General features: G+C 30.1%; 4 protein-coding genes across 5 annotated transcripts; 3 read left to right on the top strand and 1 right to left on the bottom strand.

The window, feature by feature from the left end:
* Positions 1–860: 860 nt before the first annotated feature.
* Positions 861–7,413, bottom strand: LOC106124940 (uncharacterized protein PF11_0213-like). Its single transcript, XM_013321981.1, has 10 exons — positions 7,380–7,413; positions 7,038–7,142; positions 6,569–6,631; positions 6,078–6,182; positions 5,642–5,839; positions 5,102–5,189; positions 4,751–4,870; positions 4,041–4,348; positions 3,162–3,581; positions 861–2,779 (listed from the first exon to the last, which is right to left on the bottom strand). Exons 3-10 carry the CDS (start codon positions 6,583–6,585, stop codon positions 1,561–1,563), a joined length of 2,475 nt encoding a protein of 824 aa, XP_013177435.1. The 5' UTR covers positions 6,586–6,631; positions 7,038–7,142; positions 7,380–7,413; the 3' UTR covers positions 861–1,560.
* Positions 7,414–10,432: 3,019 nt separating this feature from the next.
* LOC106123964 (uncharacterized) lies at positions 10,433–13,866 on the top strand. 2 transcript variants are annotated; one of them, XM_013320384.1, is made up of 7 exons: positions 10,433–10,797; positions 10,890–11,304; positions 11,697–11,842; positions 12,153–12,292; positions 12,625–12,712; positions 13,089–13,306; positions 13,715–13,866. In XM_013320384.1, exons 1-7 carry the CDS (start codon positions 10,582–10,584, stop codon positions 13,839–13,841), a joined length of 1,350 nt encoding a protein of 449 aa, XP_013175838.1. In that variant the 5' UTR covers positions 10,433–10,581; the 3' UTR covers positions 13,842–13,866. The 2 variants fall into 2 exon arrangements, with proteins under 2 accessions (XP_013175838.1, XP_013175837.1); XM_013320383.1 differs by having other exon boundaries at positions 10,434–10,797; positions 12,150–12,292; positions 13,715–13,865.
* Positions 13,867–14,702: 836 nt separating this feature from the next.
* Positions 14,703–15,703, top strand: ETH (ecdysis triggering hormone). The gene is made up of 3 exons (XM_013320671.1): positions 14,703–14,956; positions 15,064–15,127; positions 15,528–15,703. The coding sequence occupies exons 1-3, from the start codon at positions 14,750–14,752 to the stop codon at positions 15,602–15,604; spliced, it is 348 nt and encodes a 115-aa protein (XP_013176125.1). The 5' UTR covers positions 14,703–14,749; the 3' UTR covers positions 15,605–15,703.
* Positions 15,704–15,962: 259 nt separating this feature from the next.
* LOC106124018 (NADH dehydrogenase [ubiquinone] 1 alpha subcomplex subunit 8-like) lies at positions 15,963–17,492 on the top strand. Its single transcript, NM_001312815.1, is given in 4 exon segments — positions 15,963–16,197; positions 16,535–16,710; positions 16,845–16,952; positions 17,118–17,492. Coding segments are annotated over 4 exon segments (531 nt in total). The 5' UTR covers positions 15,963–16,068; the 3' UTR covers positions 17,236–17,492.
* The last annotated feature ends 2,565 nt before the right edge of the window (positions 17,493–20,057 follow it).

Below are 20,057 nucleotides of genomic sequence, written 5' to 3'. Positions count from 1 at the left end.
ACGACATCTGGAGATATTGACATACGAAAACGTATGGAATGGAAAACACACAATGGAATAGTAAATGTTGGGGTACACGCGATAAGTATAAATAAAACATCAAGTTATTTTAAACATGACAGTCTTCAACTTATAAACAAGTTAACATAAAATGCAATTATAAAGTAATATATGTAATCATTGATTGCTTCAAGGGGAAATCGACAAAGCTTAAAATATTCCCCGGAAAGTATGTCATTTACCATGGGTTTCTGACACTAAAATCTGTGTATTAAAATATCGTCATCCCTATCTTTTATCTTTGACAAGAACGAGATAACAATGTGTTTTAAATTGTGGACTCTAAAACCCATGGTTAGACATGAGTATACTATGAGATCTTTACAAACCAGGTCACATACATTTTGGCCGATCTTGTATGCATAACTCACAGGTAAATCTTGGTATTAGAAAAGTGTACAATTGTGTGTTGTCTTGGGATACGAGAAATATGAACTTCTTCAAGTCACAATGATGAGGAAAGTCGCAGGTAGAAGACGGGTTGGAAGGAAAAGAAAGTTGCAATGGACAAACATCCTTGGCACAGAACAGGGATGGGTTCGCTGAACTGACGGCCAACATCCAATATTGAAGGCTCTAGAAGAAAGATAATGAATCTGTTGTCTGTAGATTATGCATGTAGGTTAAAAATGTCATTCAAAACCAAACGTGTATGACCTGCATAATACTAAATCACATTGAGTTAAAAATATTTCTATTAAGTATCTAAAAAAGAGGAATAATGTTTAGTATAACTAAAAAAAAAAAAATAGGTAAAGGACGAAAGTATCTTCGTGGTTGCACTGAACTAAATTAATAACTGGTTAATATTTTAAATCCTTATTATCTAATAACAAATATTAAATATATCACTCATCTAAGCACAGCTCGGATATCTTACAAGAATAATAGTAAAAATAGACATGATTTCTATATTATTGATAAGATAGTTTTTACACTATAGTACTGAATCACTACCGAATAATCAAGGTCAACCCCATAATCAACTAAGGAGCAGTTTCTCTTAAATATAACATAATCACTAGGTCAGATCAATAGAAAAAAAAAACACTTTTCTGTCACTAGTTACTTTTTGTTGCAACTGAGAAAAGATTATTGAAAAAACAGAACAAAATAACAAAGACACAAAGTGAAAATCATGAGGTTATCAACAACTTGGAGAGAAGTAAGAATGGAAACAAATAAAGTAATTTGTGCATATTTATCTTGAGTATTTATGACAATTTATTGCCTTCGCTGTGGATGTCTTCAAAATGAAACATTCAATGAAATAATAATAGTGCAATACTTATTTCTAGTTATACTTTATGGCACCAGAAATTGTAAAATGCTATTACATCTAATAGTAGAGAGATAAACCCGTAAACTAAAAAAAAACTGTGTAAGTCACCGATACATGTTTTTTAATCGACTAGATTACTAAAACTCCACTCACCTTTGTGTACGCGATTGTACAATAAGTCTTTTGTTACGTTTCGCTGAAATTATTTGTAAATAAATTTAATCCCATGTAACACTGAATTTAGCTTTATCGATTCCAGCAAATAATGAAAAATCATTTCGACTTATACAATTATAATCTTCTTCATCAACTTCAACCCATATATATGTAGAATCCATTGAAACAAATGTCTTATGTACTTTCCAATCATCTACATCTAAATATGAATTATAAAGTTTTATTCTATTTAAAATCTTCGTTGCATTATCATAGATGTAAGTTTTTAATATTATTTTTAATTTACGTCTACCCTCCAAATTCACTTCCGTAACTAAAACATTGAAATGATCGATTAATACTGTTTTTAGCCATGTATATGTGTTTTCATTATAACATATGTACAATAATTTATCGTCCACAATACCATTGCATTGTAACAACGGTAAACAATCACTATCATCTATTGCGTTAGATATAAGACTTTGTACAATTCCTGCTAAATTATTATTCATCGTTTCAAATGAGTTATTCGGTGTTATTTGAATTTGTTTATAACACTTTATTGAAGGAAGTTTAATTTTCTTTGTATTTTGTAATTGTGAGTCATTGGAATCTGAACGATTACGTTTTTGATTATGTTCCTCGTTGAGTGGTTCTTCTAGTTTGATAGATTTTTCTAAATCATCTATTATTTTTAATATATCTTCATTTTCAATGGATAAATCTTTTTCATCTATTTCTTGTTCAGTTACCTCTATATTTTCTTCATTGGTGTCTTTTTTTTCATTTTCTATGTTATATTCAAAATTTTCTTTTGCCTGTTCTTGTATAAAATCTTGTATATGTGTATTTTGAACTTGTTCTATTTTAGTTTCATTAATTTGTACATTTTCTTCTGTTAAATCAATTGTAATTATATCTTTGTTATCATCTTCAACATTATTTGTTTTAGGTAAATTGTTTTCAGTATCGGGTTCTCTTAATGTTTGTGTATTTTCTTGTGTCATCAAAGCGTCTTCAGAAACCGTACTATTAACACCTTTTCCATATATTTGTGATAAATTATTCATAATATTTGTAGTGATTATTTCAACAGTTTTTTCAATATGAAACTCTAGTGAAGTATTGAGTTGATTTAAATTATCATTATTTTGTTTTTCTTCTGAGACATTTTTATCTTCAGTTTGTATTAATTCCTTTGTTTCTTGTTCATTATTTTTTGATTCGCATACTCCAGAATCTTGTGTGTTACGACTTTTCTTTTGAAGTTTTATTATTCTGAAAAAAATAATTATAAATCAGTCATGTTGATTTAAATGGCAACACTTTCATGGTCATGGCGACAACAGTACGAGAGTGTTGTTAGCTCAGGAGTTAGGTACTTGACTTGTAAACTACAAATCCTGGGTTCGAATTCCGTCATGTACCAATATTTTTTCGATTTTTATATGTACTTTTATCGGGAGTTCTTACGATGAAGGGAAACATCGTGATGATGCACATATCTGCGAAGAAATTCAAACATAGTGTAAAGTCAACCCACACTAGACCTGTGTGGTTAAGTACAGCCAAGTTACTCCTTACTTAGGGTATACTCCGAGCCCCTCAGTGGGGATGTGTAGTGAGCTGATGATAAGTTAGCAAAGAATGTTTTACTTACTTGAGTGGTCTGAACACATCTAAAATCAAACAATAATCTCCTATCTTATTATATATCTTTTCTACAAGCGATTCTTCAGCTTCTGTTGCATATCTTGGTTTACGACCCATGTTTATAACATCAACGAAGTTTTTTAAGAATTCCGTATATTTTTCATATAAATTTATATCTACATATAACATTAATGTTGATTGTTTTTTATCCAAGAACATTAATATTTGTTCTAACATTGATAGTTTAAAACCTAATAATTCGTATGATTGTTTTGTGAAAATACCATAAGATTCTCTTGGTTTCATTGTCTTTATGTATCTATATACTGAGATGTTTGATCTAATTGAATCGTAGGTATCAATAGTAAAGTCCTGAGTAGTTTCATTGTTGTTTTCACCTTTTAATGTCTTTGTCAACACTATTTCTCTGAAAAATAAATTAAATGGTATAAACGAAACTTTTACGCTTAATATTAAGAATTATTATGTAGTAAAAAGCTAAAAACAAATTTTGAATTGAGACAGTCTGAATAAAATGTATGTGAAATCAAATGTTACTGAATTTAAGGTACTATATGACTAATAGTATGGTATTATGTTAAATGGTATGTATGGTTTTTATGTACGTTAATTATGTCTTGAATGTATGGATACAGTCAAGTTACATATCAATCTTACTAATATTATAAATACGATTGTTTGAATGAATGGATGTTTGTTTGACGGTAACTCCAGAATGGCTGTATAAATCTCTCTGAAATTTGTCATAGATGTAGAACATAGCCTGTAAGAGCACATAGGCCAGTAATTGAGATTTTATTTGCGTAGATGGAGTCGCGGGCGACAGCTAGTATATGAAATTAGATCATGCTTTTTATAAACTTACTTATTATCTTCTGATATTTTAGCAGCCAGATTCATATGGGGTTTAGTTAACATGACTTCTTGTACCTTCCTGAGGTCGTCCGCACCATATTGTGATTGCAAATTGCGAACATACTTTCTTCTATTAAATCTATCAGTACTACAAATAACAAATCTCGTATCTTCCTCTTTAAGTACTTCATCAAAATATAATACCATTTTAGGTTCACAGGATTTAATAAACTCAAGGATTTTGCTTAATATCTTCAAACGGGTCTCTTCACCTTTTATTACTGTATAATTCCGCTTATATCTTTTTGTTTTTTTCGACTGTAACAAGAAAAAAACAAAATTACATACGATAATAATCTATAATTGTTAAAATATGTTGTATATTTGTGTCTAAATATAATAGTAAAAGACCAAAGATTGATAAGACAAAGGAAGCCGCTTGCATTGCCACCTTGTACAAAAAAAAATCTTACTAATGCTATAAATGTGAATGTTTGGATAGATAGATGAAGGTATCTCCAGAAAGGCATGGATATCATTGAATTTTGTCACAGGAACTTGGTCACTAATTAGGTTTTTTTTAAATTCTGCGCGGAGAGAGTCGCGGGTGTCAACTAGTACTTATACAAACTTGTAATCTACTTTTTCAGAATCTAAGACATGTATCTGAAGTTATTCTATTTATTTATTTTTTTAATTTTTAAGAAAGCTAATACTCACGAATTTATCTCTATTAGGTATATTTTCAGGTTGCACAACGGGAACAGGTGGGGGCTCCTTTTTTGGGATTTCATTCATTTTAAAACTATTACTGCCATGTCCTAAGCCTGCGCCTGGTTGCTGAAATAAACATTATTAACCTATTAAAATAAATTATACTAACCCATAGTAATAGATTATACAAGTTAAAAACTGATTAGATTAATAAAACTAACAAAAACATATCATACTGCCTTGACTTTTATTGAAAAAAAAATAGTTAGCTAATTTCAAGATTTACTTTTTTATAATTTCAAAATTTCTTACAACACAAAATGACAAGACAAAAAAAAAAGTCAAATTAAAACATACGATGCCAATAGCAGGCATAATGGGTTCTGTGATGCCCTCGCCGCGTGAACCCAGCGCGCCGCCCTTCCAGCCCATCAGCTGCATCATTCTAAACAACAAACACATATTGACAACCTAATAAGAATTTTATGCCACACTAGCTGTGGCACGCGACTGAGTCCAGGAGTTAAAAAAAATCTAGTAAAATATCCTATGTCACCCAGGGATAGTGTAGCTTACCAACGGTGAAAGAATTCGTCAAAACAGTTCAGTACTTTCAGAGCCTTTTGAATGCAAACAAGTAATTTTACTAATATTATAAATATGGATGGATGGATTGAGGAATGGATCTTTGTTCTTTGGTATCACCAAAATCGTTCAGCAGATCTCACTGAATTTGACATGGCATAGATGCAGAACATAGTCGGATACAAAACATAGGGTACTGATTTTTTTTTTCTTTGATTCTAAGTGGATGGAGTCGCGTGCGATATCTAGTTATTTTTTGAAAAAGAAAAGAAAGAATCATCTTTTAAATTTTTATAGTTAATAATGTCGTACCTTATAGCTTTACTGCTTGTAAGAGGTACTAAAAGTGCTTCATACATTTTATTCTTCATTTTATTGGCATCTTTATCTCTACTCCAGCTGCGACATCTCACATCATACAATTTTCTTACATTGCTTGTATGTTCATCATTCAACACATCCACACTGCCGCCACGTTGAAACTGTATGGACTTTAGTTGATTTGTCAATCTGTAATTATATGAATTTTAACATTTTGTATTATTAGTGAAAATTTTGACACTAACTGGTACAAAAAATGGATGGAAAATAAAGAAAAATATAATTAGAGAATTGAAATAGGTGAAATTTTTTTGGTGTTGTTTTATTATAGGAAAAAGTTTGATGATTTTTTTTATTTAAACATGTAGGTTATTATTATAAATTCGATATTTTGAAAAAACAGATGAAATATTATGTTTTATCTTACTTCTTTTCATTGTAGATAGTAAAAGATTCAGTTGCAGTAGGTTGCCAATGTGAAATGTCGATGTTCTCCCAAGAATTGCATTGTTCTCTCAAATAGGCGGATGACCTAAAAATGTTTCAAATATAGCTTCAAACAATCTCTTAAAGACTTTACTAATATTATAAATGTGAAGTTTTAGATTGATGGATGGATGTTTGTTAGACGCTATCTCCGGGCCAGCTCAACAGATCTTGATGAAATTTGGCATAGATGTAGAACACAATCTGGTAGAACACATAAGGTACTTATTATTTTTACATTTCGTGTAGACATAGTCAGAAGCGACAGCTAGTTTAAAATAAATATTGTATTACTATGGTGGATAATATTAGCAGAACTTTTTTTTTAAGAAATTGCGAGTGACAAATTGTGTCTTTCAAACCAACACCAGATTAATAACAAATTGCAAGCAATTTAAATATCATATTTCAATAAAGCATTAAAAAGCGTACCTCATTTTGTAATCCATAAAGCAAGATGACAGGGAATTAGCTCTCCGTATCCTGAACCAGTCACTTCAGTAATAAATTACATTTGTAATAATTAGTCACACAAATATATAATAATACATATAATAGTTTTATTATTATTTTTTTACTACATTTCATATAAAAATATATATATATACAAAACATATTATATTAAAAAGAGAACACCACCGGCTGCGGAATCCCATGACTCAAACATTATTATTATTATTATTAAATATATAATATAAGCAATTAATTTCAGCATTCCTAAACTTTAACCTGTTAATACTTTTACCAATGTTAGGAAATCATGCCTGGGATCCATACAACATGGATAAAAGTTTTTACTGACTTAGCTTTTTTTTGTAAGAATGTTATCTGCCGCAACCCATGGTTAGAAATATTCATGCAATTGATAATTTGATACCCATATATTCAATACAATATTTACCTCTCACTTTGAATTGGATAGTTGTTTGATTTAAATATGTTGTTGTTGAACTCTTTATCAATTTGCTTCTCTCCTGGACAATTGTTATTTAAATTGGGAGTGTTGCTGTAGAAAAAAAACATGATTATTAATGCAAAAGTTTAGATGGATGGATGTTAGAAGGTATCTCCGGACTGGCTGTATGGAACTTGGCAAATAAACAGAAGCTAATAATTAAGTATTTTCTTACTCCGAGTGGACGGAGTTGGGGGTGACAGCAAGTTATGAATAAATATAAAAAAACGGATTTTGTATTTAATTATGATAAATGTAATGTCATATACGTAATATGTAAATATTTACCTTTCATTTGTATTTTTAATGCTATTATCAATTTTTCTATATAATATTTTATTGTTGTTCGGTTCTGTTGTCTTTGTTTCGGGAACATTATAAAATTCTTGAGAATTGTTAAGGCTGCAAATATAAATACATTTTGTTTTTAAAAATATATTAATATTAGACAACCAAATTACAGTATATATAATGGTTCTCAATAAATTAAAAAAGTATCAGTATGTCATTGTTTTTTTTTATAATTAAATGTAGCTTTATTTCTTTCAAAGTGTACTTACCTATCTTCCATAATCTGAAAATTACCCCTGTCTCCTCCCTTAGGCACCTTCATAATGATGACATATCTAAAAAAATTATTTAAATCTTACTATACAATATTACAAATGTGAATGTTTGGATGTATGGATATTTGTTTGTAAATACAGCTGCATAGATCTCGCTGAAATTTTGCATAGGTGTAAAACTTAGTCCATAAAAACACATAAGCTACTAATTAGGTTTTTTCTTGATTCGGATGGAGTCGCAGCTACCATGAAAAAAACTTTTTTAAACTTAGTGGGAATTAATACTAAAACTACTAGTAGTCAGATAATTAATAAAACATGAAATTACTCACTTTTCTTCATGTTTAGCTCTATTTGGTATCAAACTGAATGCATAATCTTTATGTGTGGCTATACACTCTAATAGTGCATTAAGTTCTTCCGGAAGACCAGCTTCTAATACTTCTCTACTCTTCACAATTTGTTTTACATTCGTAATAAACTCGTACTCATGTCTTAGCAGTTTATCAAAAGTGATTGTAAAACGTAAGTCATCGTCCAAGAACTCCAGAATTTGTTTATAACAATTAATTATATATTGCATTGGTACAGCATTCAAGATACTCATCTTATCGTTGACCAATTTTGTACGTTTTTCTATTTTTTTCTTACTTAATGTTACTTCGTTGTACTTCTGCGACATTCTGTAAGTTAACAAATATGTTCAAACAACTACATAACTAAAATATGAATATATCAGACATTGTAAGGGTCAGTTTCCACTATTGATGCGCCAAACATGTTATCACTTTCACATTTATTAAAAAAAATCAGACAATATATTTGTGTTGTAAAAAATGATAGTAATACTTACTTAGCAAATTTCAGTTTGTTATTCTTGGGTATTTTCTCAAGTTCTAGTTTACTGAAATCAACAAAAAAAAAGTTATGAATGTTTAAATTGTTACAAATAATCCTTTTTTTATTATACATAAAAGTGTACAAATTTAACAAATTAATTAAAATGCATTAGCTTAATAAAGAATAAAAATTTAAAAATAAGAAACTCACATTGTTGCTTTGCCTTTAAAGACTGTATTCAATGCAAAAATATATTTAGTTTGATATATTATCAATGCCTCCCTTAATGATAAATATATAGCACTAAATCGACTATCTAAGTCTGGCTCAGAATCCTGATTTAATATTGCATGTATGAAATCAGATTCCTCTACAGATATTGTGGGAAATATTAGAGTTGTCTGATGATCATTTTTAATAAAATTGAGAGCACTTTGTAACCATATTAATTTGATATCATTAGAAACTTGTTTAACAGGTTCTTCGTTACTTCTGAAACAAAAAAAAAAAAGATTAAACTAAACATATTTATACTGACTTGCAGTCTACATGTTGGCACTGAATGTGTTAAAATTACTCTTACTAATATTACAAATGCCAAAGTTTAGATGGATCAATGGATAGATGTTTGTTACAAGGTATCTCTGGAACAGCTCAATGGATTTTGATGAATTTTGGTACAAATATAGAACATAGTCTGAAGGAACAAATAGGCTATTAAGTTTTTTTTTTAATTCTTGTGGGCAATAACTAGTATAACATAATTCTTATATTTGTTAATTTTTTTTAACCACTATTACTAATATAGATGTAATACTTACTGTAATTTTTCATTTGATGGAGAATTGGATCCAATATTTATAGTATCTTCAGCAGCCACATTTGAGTTTCTCTCTGAATCATATAATTTCTTTCTGAATAATTCAAAAGAGAGCTGCAAATTTGATACAGCCTTTTTTCTTTTGTTTTTTAATTTAGTTAATGCTGGTTTATTTGAGTCTTCATTATTTGAATCATTTGTGTATATGGTATTAACCAAATTTTTATTTGGATACATATTTTCTTTGATTAAATTAAACATTTACTAACAATACTAAAATCTTAATAATCATCTTTTGAAAGATGGTTTACCCCAATTGCAAAATTTTTGATGTTTTGTTTAAATGAATTACATTTTGACAGAATTTTTAGAATGAAGATAACTCATTTAGGTCCTCACAAAGGTCTTCTTCTGCAGTTGGCCACAACCTGAAGTGATGATGATAAACTGATTTATGATGAATAATGTGACACAAAACAGATCTAATATTACTTACAACACTGCTACATAAAGAAAAAAATTAAATATGATGTGACTGAATATACGTTGAAATCAAGTATAAGTGACAAGTTTAGCACTTTTAAATACTTACTTATAGAACAAAAAAATTATGTGTTCATGATTCATAATATCCAAACTAATAAGGACTTAAAGTTTTTTCCTGAGATTTTCGTTAAAATGGCTTTTCTTGAGGTATGTTTATTATTTTTGCTCGAACAACCAAATAGGTATACTCAGATTACTTTTAAGTAGTAAAATGCGTACCATAGCAAAGATACACTAGATTTTTAAGTTAAAAGCAAGGTAATACTGAAAAATTAGCTAATGAACAAAGTCATTCCACTCCACCTCAACTTTACCAATATTATAATATTTAATTGACAACACAAATACCGCCAATACAAATCGTGACCAAAGAGTAAATATAACGGTGAAAAACCGTAAATGAAGCAGAAGACCACTTTGTTATTTCAATTTAAGACAGTGAAAAAATAAATTCTACTCGTCTATAACAAATATAACGCAGTATCATTCGACGATTGAATTTTCTGATTTTCTCTTTAAACACTTCAACTTATTCTAATTGAAATTTATGACATTGTGATTTGTCAAATCAAATCTAACATCTGTCATCTGCCAAAATGGGTTAATGGCTCAATCAATACCGCTGCATTTAATTTCTAAATATTTATTTATATTTAATATGTCAATAATTTTTTGCCATATCTGATAAATTGTTACTTAAGTTGACTAACAAGTAAAAATGTCATTTGATGTATCTTGGAGTGTAGATAAATATAAAGAAGACCACGAAAGCGAAGATCATTGGAACCTAAGGAAAGCTTTTATGGAGCGTTGGAAACATGATTATCCCGAAGAAAGATTGGTTTGTTTGGGTCGAGTCTTTGCTAATATGGAATTTATGGGATGTAGATATCCAGCAGAAGTAATGCTAGAAGTTTCTAGACTAGCGAAAGATGTAAGTATAACATTATGCGCTACAGTATGTGTGGAGGCAATTAACAGTAATCTTTAAGTCTCTAATGTAAAATATTAATAATGTTTCAAAAGGTTGCTACCAACTATCGGAAATCAAGACTAAACAAGTTACAAAGAACATTTGTATCAGCTTCTACGGCTGCTGAAGACCGAGCTAAAGGGGTTAAACGTAAAGGAGGAGTAATAGACGATGGCCCATCAACAAAATCTAAGAAAATAAATTTTGTACCCCAAGGACATAGTAACTCTAAAGATAGCGGCTCAGAGGATGAACCCCAGACAGTAAATGAACTGGATAATGACAAATGCAAACAACAAAATGATAAGAAAAGTTCAGAGATCACTGATTCCCATGACTACTTTAAGGAAATGACCAGTATGCAGTGCTTAGATGTTACAAAATTCCATGAAGGGATGTTTCATACTGATTTTGGTAGAATGATATTGCTAATAAGACCATGGACTAGTAAATTATCTAACATACAAGGTAGGTTATTCATTGTTAAAATAAATCTTAGAATACTTAATTGTTAATACAAAAAGTCTTAGTGCTGCAAATGAGTGCAAGCCTATAGATTTCAATGGTCATAAATAATTTATTGGTCACATAAAGCAGTTTTGAATAAAAAATACAAAAATGTTAATTTCCTACCATTTTCATAGGGGATATGACAACCTGACGACTATAATATAATTAAGCTGACAACATACATTCAGACTGTATTGCATTTACTTTTCATGTGAAATATTTGCAAATTTAATTCAATGACTTAAATATTTTTGATACCTTTTTGCACAAGTATCATAGACAATAGATAAATAAAGAAGTCTCCATGGAGGGCTCTTGTTTTTTTTATGTGTACCAGTGAATTATTTCAGCTAGCTGCAGTGTGTGTCATGTGCCAGTGGTAAGCAAGTATGAGAATAAATGTTTCACATTGACAATGGATGGTAAACTTGTGGCACAAGCTACTGGGCCCAGTAAAGCTGAGGCAAGAAGTAATGTGGCAACATTAGCATGGAATGTAAGTTGTGCATAGACAATATTTTGTCCATTTTATGTAATATTATTATGTGAATAATGACTGTGTTCTACATCTATATCAAACTTCATAGATATCCATGCAGTGACTGGAGATACCTTCAAACAAACATATTCATCAATCCATCCATCCAAACATTCACAATATTAATAAGAAAGATAACAATTTGTAGATTGTATATTCCCTACAAATGTTTATTTCTAGGGAATATACAAAGGGAAGCGTTTGCTTTGGCAGTAAAAACTACCCATTTGTTTGTCAAAATGTTAGTAATAGTATAATATTTCAGAAGTTACGTGAAAGTGCTGTGAGTGTTCTTGTGAAGGAGCAGTGGATAGCGCAGGGGGAGCGGGTGTCAGTGAGTGATGTGGGAGGACGGCAGGCAAGTGAGGCCGTCTTCGGCACGCCTATCGCAAATAGCGTCGCTACTAAGTTAGTTTATAATTTGCTTTAAAGTTTATATAGAGCTGTAGATTGCTTGAAGAATTTAACTTTTGTTTTTTAAATGTATATGTCACTGTAAAAACTCGAACTCCGGTCAATCCTAAAGTCATCTAGATATATGATTAAAAGTCTGAAAGTGTAAACATAAAATAAATATGTAATTAAAATAGATTTGTATTATGAAAGCTTTTATTAACACATTCAGTGCCACTGATTCGCCCTGCAAGTTCAGTTAAAAATAGTATTGGCATTGAATGTGTTAATTTAATTTGATGTTTTGTGAATATTAAATATTAATTGAAATGAATGAATGTTTAAAGGATGATGAAGCTGATGGGTTGGAAGGGCGGCGGACTGGGAAGCGACGCACAGGGTATTGAAGAACCAATCAAACCCAACTTACAAATGGTATGTAACATATGTTAATACTTACACCGCTACTGAATTGCTTCAAGTAATTAGCTTTAGTTCACTGTAAAACAAAAAATGAGATCATATGAATAGCTGTCAAATAAAAAAAATATAAAAATTGAGGAATCAGGAGTGAAACCTTAAATTAATAAAGTAACACTTTCCTGTGGCAGAAAGTCTTAAGGGGGGTCTTCTTGTCTATGAAAAAATTTCAACTCACAAATTGGTGAAATTGTGTATGTTTAGTGTTCTGGAAAATTTTTATAATGAAGAAATGAGCTTGACCATGATATTTGAATTTAAGCCATGATGTGGTGGAACTTGTACTTCCAATGCGCGACGAATTAAATATTTGAGGTTTTTTAATTGTTAGGTGAACCGTGCGGGTCTAGGTAGTGATACGACCGACGTGCGTGAGCTAAGGCGCGCCGCACACAATCTGATGCGGCGATACATCGCCTCTGATACCTTCGACTTGGACCTGGTGTTCAGTAGCGACTTCAGTAAAGAGGAGCGCGCGGTGCTGCACCAGTGCGCACAGAAGTCCGGTCTCGCTTCCAAGAGTTATGGACATGATAAAGACAATGATAGGTATGTTTGATTTAACAACAATTAGGTTCATAGGTTGCCAAATTCAGAGGTTGACATCCTATGATCTATGAAGCACTGAGTGGCTCATTCGACTAATTTTAAATAATATAACGTATATAGACAGAGGAGAAGGCTATCTGACTCGGTGGGCGTAAGTCTAGTCAAAGATGGCACACTAGCGCCCCCCTATCAATTTCGAAAAATCTTACAATATCCTCTGTACTGTAGCTTATCATGTCATTTTATTCCTTTGTCTAAATAGATTTAGGTCGCGTCTAGATATATTTTTTTATAATTTTAGACAGTTTTGGTTAACTAAAGGTTTGCTAATTGGTTATTTTCGAGTTATTTATAGCTTAAAAATTCAATAATTTTTTTTTTATTTCATAATGTTTTTTTTTGTTACAGATTCCTGGTCGTACGGAAGAAATTGGACCCATTTTCTTTAGTGCGTGCGATAGTTCAAAAAGGCGGCGTTACACCGAAATATCAAGTTTTTATACCTATCGGGCTCGATAGGCGAAGAAAAAGATAAAATATCATACACATGATGTGTAATAAATATTAAAAATAAATATAAAAATAAGTAAATCATATTAAAATTTAAATTGTCCTTTTATTACCCTTTCCTAGTTTTAATACTTTAAGAAAAAGGAAATAACTTAGATAGATTTAGTTGTTATGGTACATATTTATGGAAAGAAACGATGACAGTTTAATAGTCATTATTTCTGGCTAGCAACTAGGTTCGAATCCTAGTCGCAATACATTGTGTTATGGTTGTTAATTGAATAAGTAAAGTAAACAAAAAAAAAATGAACACAGTTTGATAATGATAAAGAATTTTTCTGTTATTCTTTAACCCTTAAATGCATGGTATTAATGAATACAAAATTACGGAGACGCTTCTTATAACTCTATAAACTTAGTCGACCGTCAAATAGAAATGTCAAAAAAAAAAATAGATTTGCCGCCGAACCTTGCATAATTTATTTTTTGACACTCAATATATTTATTATCCATGGTCGTCAAAGTGCGTTCATACATACCACACGACTTCAATAAAATAACTTGAAACGTGGTATGTATACATTTGGCAACAAGATGCAATTAAGGGTTAAATATTAAACTCTTTCGAATGCTTAAGAAGTATTTTCCTAATTATTTATTTGCCAAACCATAGTACCTCATGTTTCTTTGGCGCGAAAAATGGCTGGTAACTATGTCTAGAAATTATGTATGCAAACCACATAAAACTTGGCACGCCATCCAGGTTTCTGATAAACATCTTATGAATTTGTGCTCTTTTATTTGATACGGGTGTCGATTTTATCTCATTTATAATAGGGGATCAATCGAACCTGTTTAGTATAAAAGAAGGCAAAATCTAAAACTGATCATAATTGTTCACAAGTTGTGGCTTTAGTTAGTCGTGAATTTACAATGGGTGCCAAATATTCAATCGCGTTTGCTCTTATTTTACTTTTTTCTGTATTAGTAAAAAGTTCATTCATAAAGCCTAACAATGTACCAAGAGTTGGTAGAAGTAACGAAGCAGATGGATTGTTTGACCAGGGGTCTATGGGTTACGTTATTAAAACAATTCCAAATAAAAATATACCTCGGATGGGCAGAAGAAATTTTGATTCGGTTGGTAATATACAAAATATATAGTAGAATAATTAATAGGGTTAGCAAATAGGTTACTACTGTACCTGTGTACAAGATAGAAATTTAATATTATTTTCTCTTCACAGGCAAATAGGTTTGATATTCCAAAGTTCTATCAGTTACCAACGGAATCATTTGACCTTTATGAAGGTAAGACGATTTTTACAAGAAAAGTATTTTAATACATTTAATTTCATAGGCTTTCTTTCTAACAATAAAAATGAGTGGTTTTGAGTAGTTAAACTCAACTTTTAAAAGAAACACGATTATTCAAAGAATAATTCCCACGTTCTAACGCCCTCTGCTGGTCTTACCACCGTAAATACTTTCTTAATTTAAAGCTCACACAATTTATAAAAATATAACTATGAAAGTAAGCTAAATATTATTCAGGTTTGAAGTTTCGCATAGCAAGTTCCCTTTCAAAATAAAAGAAAGCCTGATACCTAAGTCTAATTAAAAATTCAACAGTAGCGATGATTCCTTTGTGTTTAAAAATATCCGTTGATTTCAGATTGTAAATAACGTGCTATTATTATTTAATTTTTAGGTGAAGATCAATCCAAATATTCTCAAGAGACTCCCTTAGAAGCCGCATTTAACAATCATCTAGAAAACATGAAGTAAGATTTTTAGAAAACATACCATGATCATTATGAGTACATGTTTGACTTATAAGGCAAAAAAATCAATTTGTGTTCCGTTAATAAAATATTTTATGCAAGAGTATGTATTTTATTTAAATATTTCGAATATTTTTTTGTTTTATTCGATTTAAAGCAACTTCTAATAGTTTAATTTAGTTTAACAAATTCTGCAAGTAAAGAAACTAACTTTTTATGGGTATGTCAATGTCAAATACAATAACTCTACAATTTTGAAATGATCGGTACATTTGACAGTAAACATAGAGCGTCTCTTTTTATCATCAACGTTTGCTGCATAGTCTATTTCACTCTACTTCTTTTTGATGGATCGTTCGATATAGGCACTATATTTTGGAAATTCTTGTACTACATCTTTTGGAATAATCATAAATTCTTTATAAAATTGTCTGTAAAACCAAAGGTAAAAAATACATAAATTAAAAAATGGTGGTAACGAACAATGTTGATTTGCCGGAAGAGTCAGAATTGACTGTACAAGAGGTCAATTTATCTACTGCGATTTTGAGGGCTGGCTCTTTTCATCTAGGAAAATATTGTGAAAACCAAAACAATGTTAGTATTTCAGTGTTTTTATTCAAAGCATATAGATTTATTGTAATGTCTAAACATTAATCTATAATATTAATCAGATACTTTTGATTGCATAACAACGTACTAAGTAGGTTATGTTTTCAATGTATTAAAAATCAACAATAGATTTATTTTAGCACTTTATGCTTGACGAACTTGTTTTTAATGTTTAGGAATATGATTTTGAAAAACTAAACATTACTATTAAATTTAGTTGGTTATAGTTGTAATTAAAGCAATTTTCAGTATAAAGAAAACTATTAGATTAATACAAGTCTTCCGATTTAATTGATTAAATGAATCTTTCGAATGTTTATAGGAGTTCATGCTCTGTCGTTTTGAGGAAAAAGATCCAAGAAAATGTATTAATGAAGGGAAGGCTGTTACAGCTTGTACATTGGAATTTTTCCGAAAAGTGAAAAAAGCTTGTTTGGCTGAGTTCAATCAATATGCAAACTGCATTGATAAGAGTTCCGGAGAATATAGTTTCAGATAGTAAGTTCTTTATTACTAAATTAACACTTATTTAAAATCAGATTGTCAGTAACATTACCAATTTATTTGTCCCCACACTTAATATTTGTGTATATATGTATTTTGTTCTCATTTGTTATCTTCTTGGTTTCCAGCTGCCGCAAAACCCAGGATGTGTATGATAAGTGCGTTTTTGAAAATTTGAATTTGGAGCGTCCTCCATTTGGCTACTTCTGTGAAGTGCGGGTTCATGATACCAAGAGGTATAACTTTGAATTATTTAAATTAACGATAAATATTTTGATAATGTTAAATGTATAAGCTTTAAAATTTTGACCTATTTTAACTTTGTAATTAAATATTGTCAGTAAATAAGTATGACAAATGAACTTAGGTTATATCTTTTCATGTTTATTTTTTTAAAACAGACCCAAGCCCCCAGTTGAGGATAAGGCTGTTTACCCTGACGCTACACCTGCACTCCCAGAGGATGCAGAGAAGAAACCCGCCCGCTTCGGCTCTCGTTTCTACTGGATGACAGAATAATTTTGATGCTTAGAACATTTACTGCGTCATTTAAATTAAAACATTAGAAAGTGCATATTTATTGAAAAATATTTTCTATTCAATTTACTTTGCTTTGTCATTGTTTTTTTTTAATTTTTGCAACTTATTTGTAAGGATAACAGTGTTAAGCGTAACTTTTTTTTAAATTTTATTCAACAGCAATACTTTTCTAATGTGTTATGTTAAATGATTTAGTTGTAAAAATCATGTAGACTAATAAAATGTTGAACTTTAATTTTTTGCCTTTGAATATCCCAGTTTTTAAGAAAAAAAAATTGATTTGGTAACAAATTTGGAAACTAGATGGCGTGTCTTTCAAAAATTAAAAAAAAGGTAGGAATTGTCAAAGGTTCTTTTAAAATTTTACAAAGGGAATAATGGTGAGGATTTATTAAATGAAAATCACATGTATTGATATTGTAAATGTCAACAGATTTTATTGTATTTACATGTTTCCAATGACAAAATACTTATATCAGTCTTCGCCCACAAACCGACCATCTGAATAGGAATAAGGTGGTACACCTTGTACACCTTGGAAGCAAATAATAAAATTATTGATGGTTGGCCTATGGTTACTCCCATTTTCTAAATCTAAACATTTAATTATGATATTTTATAAGTATGTATTACAAAACATAAATCTACTTTTTCCAAGTCAAGAGAAGCTTCTTCCTTTTGTCTATTTGTAACTATAATTTGTTAATCAATCTTGACTTAGATAAAGCAAATATAAATGAAAATAATCTGAGCAAAATAATATACACATTTTAAAAGTATATAAGTATATATGATAAGATTTATGTAAATAAATAGATATTCAATTAAATAGAAATTATTGACCCATTCATTATTTGGGACTTAAATATTTTACTAAAATATAGGTTAATTGATTGCTTCGAATAATATGTAATTGATGTTTTTAATAATACATTTAACAAAGAAAATTAAATTGACTAGTAATATATGGCCTAATTGTATAATGTGATGTATATAAATCCTAAAAAGGAATGCAAAAAAGATATAACTAAATTCGTTTTACATAATTCTAAATTATAAAAAAAAAATATTATCTCATATATACGCCACATGGTTATTCAGAAATAATGCATAGACTTTCAAATCTGCTTGAAGTTGGTAATAGATTGCATTAGATTATCTCTCTCTTTCCAATTAAGAGGCTTGCATATATATTCATCTCGGTCACTCTATAAAGAGCAAACATAATAACTTGAGAGACAAATCTGTGACGTAAATTACAAAACTACTAAAGCATTTTATTTACGATGATACAATAATTCAGTAGATAACGTGAAATACTCGGGCAGTAGCATATTGTCATAATGTGTTATTAAAATATGAAATACAGCTAAATACTAATTTATTTCTACATCCAAAATGTCTTTTATAGGAAAAAAGCAGTCTATATTATGAATGTGGTTACTTAAACGAAAAATATGGCATTATGGTTAACCTAAGATCATAGCTTCAAACATAGCTAGGTATAGATAGCCTATTAGATATTTCGATGAAGACTTATTCTCATGTTATAATTGCACAGCAAGTAACAAAGATTGATGATAAATATTTCGATGTAAATTTGTTTGACCTGTCTGTTTATGCATTATTGTTTCAGTTGTAAAACGAATTCAACGTTTCAAAGCTTTAAAAAAATCTGTGGACTATCTCAGGCTTATATACAAACTTCTTAGACAACCAAAATCATTTATATCTAATCGAAAACATCAAATATGCACACCTACAAAACAACTTATGAAAAGTACGTTATTTTTTTAATCTACTAGCATACGACTAATTCATTATTATTGTATAAAAGTTTTATTACAACCATGTTTTACTTGTCTCTGCTAAGATATGTTCAGCCTTAACAAATTTCCAGACTACCCATTTGTACGGAAACAATTGACTTTACATCTATCGTTGATGCTTTTTCCAAATAAAATATGGAATTATAATATTTTTTTTGCTTAAAATAGAGTATTTAGAGGAGTGTAAGTTTATTTCATCATTTAAATGTTGACTACTGCATCATGTGACTAGTACATAAGAAGTTTTACTATAGGGTAGTCTGTAATAATAATTTTAATAATGTCTTATTGTTTGTTCTGCACATTATTTCTTCGGGTAAATTATCTTTTTAAATCATCACACAGAAAACAACGGTCACTATAGAATATAGCCAATTCTAGTTTTCTTCCTAAACCTTGCGAAATAATTGATAAAAGTATTTTCTCAGTGTCAACACTACAAAATTAAACATCGGATGAATCTGGCTCACTTATTTATATCACTGGACAGGTGGGCAAGAGGAAATGACAGCTTTTGTTCTGTTCCAAATTAAAAGCACTGTTGATGTTATTGACAGTTTACATCTTTATTATTAGTTCGACTCCTCACCACCGCTACCAGCAGCGCCAAAATGGCGCCAATCAAATAGGCACTAAATACAACGTAGCTCGTAGCCTGTCCAGTCGATTGTGGAGATCAGTGATTTTGTTACATATTGTGATCGTTATGTATTATTGGTCTACTGTAGAAATGATTTAATCTACTATCTGTATTATATTAAGCGGCGCCAAATGATTAATGAATTACCGGAAAATTGATTATGTACACTAATTACACATTAGGAAAAAGTGTCATTACACGTTCCTTTTTAGGAATTTACCTTTTAGGATTTTCATTTTGTTTTGTTCTCGCAAAGACAAAAGTAACAACTTTTCTGCCACCAATGTCATCTTTTTCTCTTTATGTTCTTTATATTTAATATCATTGCTTCA

The sequence above is a fragment of the Papilio xuthus genome, unplaced genomic scaffold (genome assembly GCF_000836235.2).
Source record: "Papilio xuthus unplaced genomic scaffold, Pxut_1.1 DF825946.1, whole genome shotgun sequence".
Lineage (NCBI taxonomy): Eukaryota > Metazoa > Arthropoda > Insecta > Lepidoptera > Papilionidae > Papilio > Papilio xuthus.
This window is presented reverse-complemented; position numbering and strand designations above follow the sequence as displayed.

Bases quoted from the DNA above. Each gene is read 5' to 3' on its own strand.
- LOC106124940 (XM_013321981.1), bottom strand. The intron at 4,871-5,101 runs GTATGTTTTAAT...TGTTTATTTCAG, and splicing joins TTATGCCTGCTATTGGCATC to CAACCAGGCGCAGGCTTAGG. The intron at 3,582-4,040 runs GTAAGTTTATAA...TTTATTTTTCAG, and splicing joins AAAATATCAGAAGATAATAA to AGAAATAGTGTTGACAAAGA.
- LOC106123964 (XM_013320383.1), top strand. From the start codon at position 10,582: ATGTCATTTGATGTATCTTGGAGTGTAGATAAATATAAAGAAGACCAC. The intron at 11,305-11,696 runs GTAGGTTATTCA...GAATTATTTCAG, and splicing joins TAAATTATCTAACATACAAG to CTAGCTGCAGTGTGTGTCAT. The intron at 13,307-13,714 runs GTATGTTTGATT...TTTTTGTTACAG, and splicing joins CATGATAAAGACAATGATAG to ATTCCTGGTCGTACGGAAGA.
- ETH (XM_013320671.1), top strand. From the start codon at position 14,750: ATGGGTGCCAAATATTCAATCGCGTTTGCTCTTATTTTACTTTTTTCT. The intron at 14,957-15,063 runs GTTGGTAATATA...TTCTCTTCACAG, and splicing joins GCAGAAGAAATTTTGATTCG to GCAAATAGGTTTGATATTCC. The intron at 15,128-15,527 runs GTAAGACGATTT...TTTAATTTTTAG, and splicing joins ATCATTTGACCTTTATGAAG to GTGAAGATCAATCCAAATAT.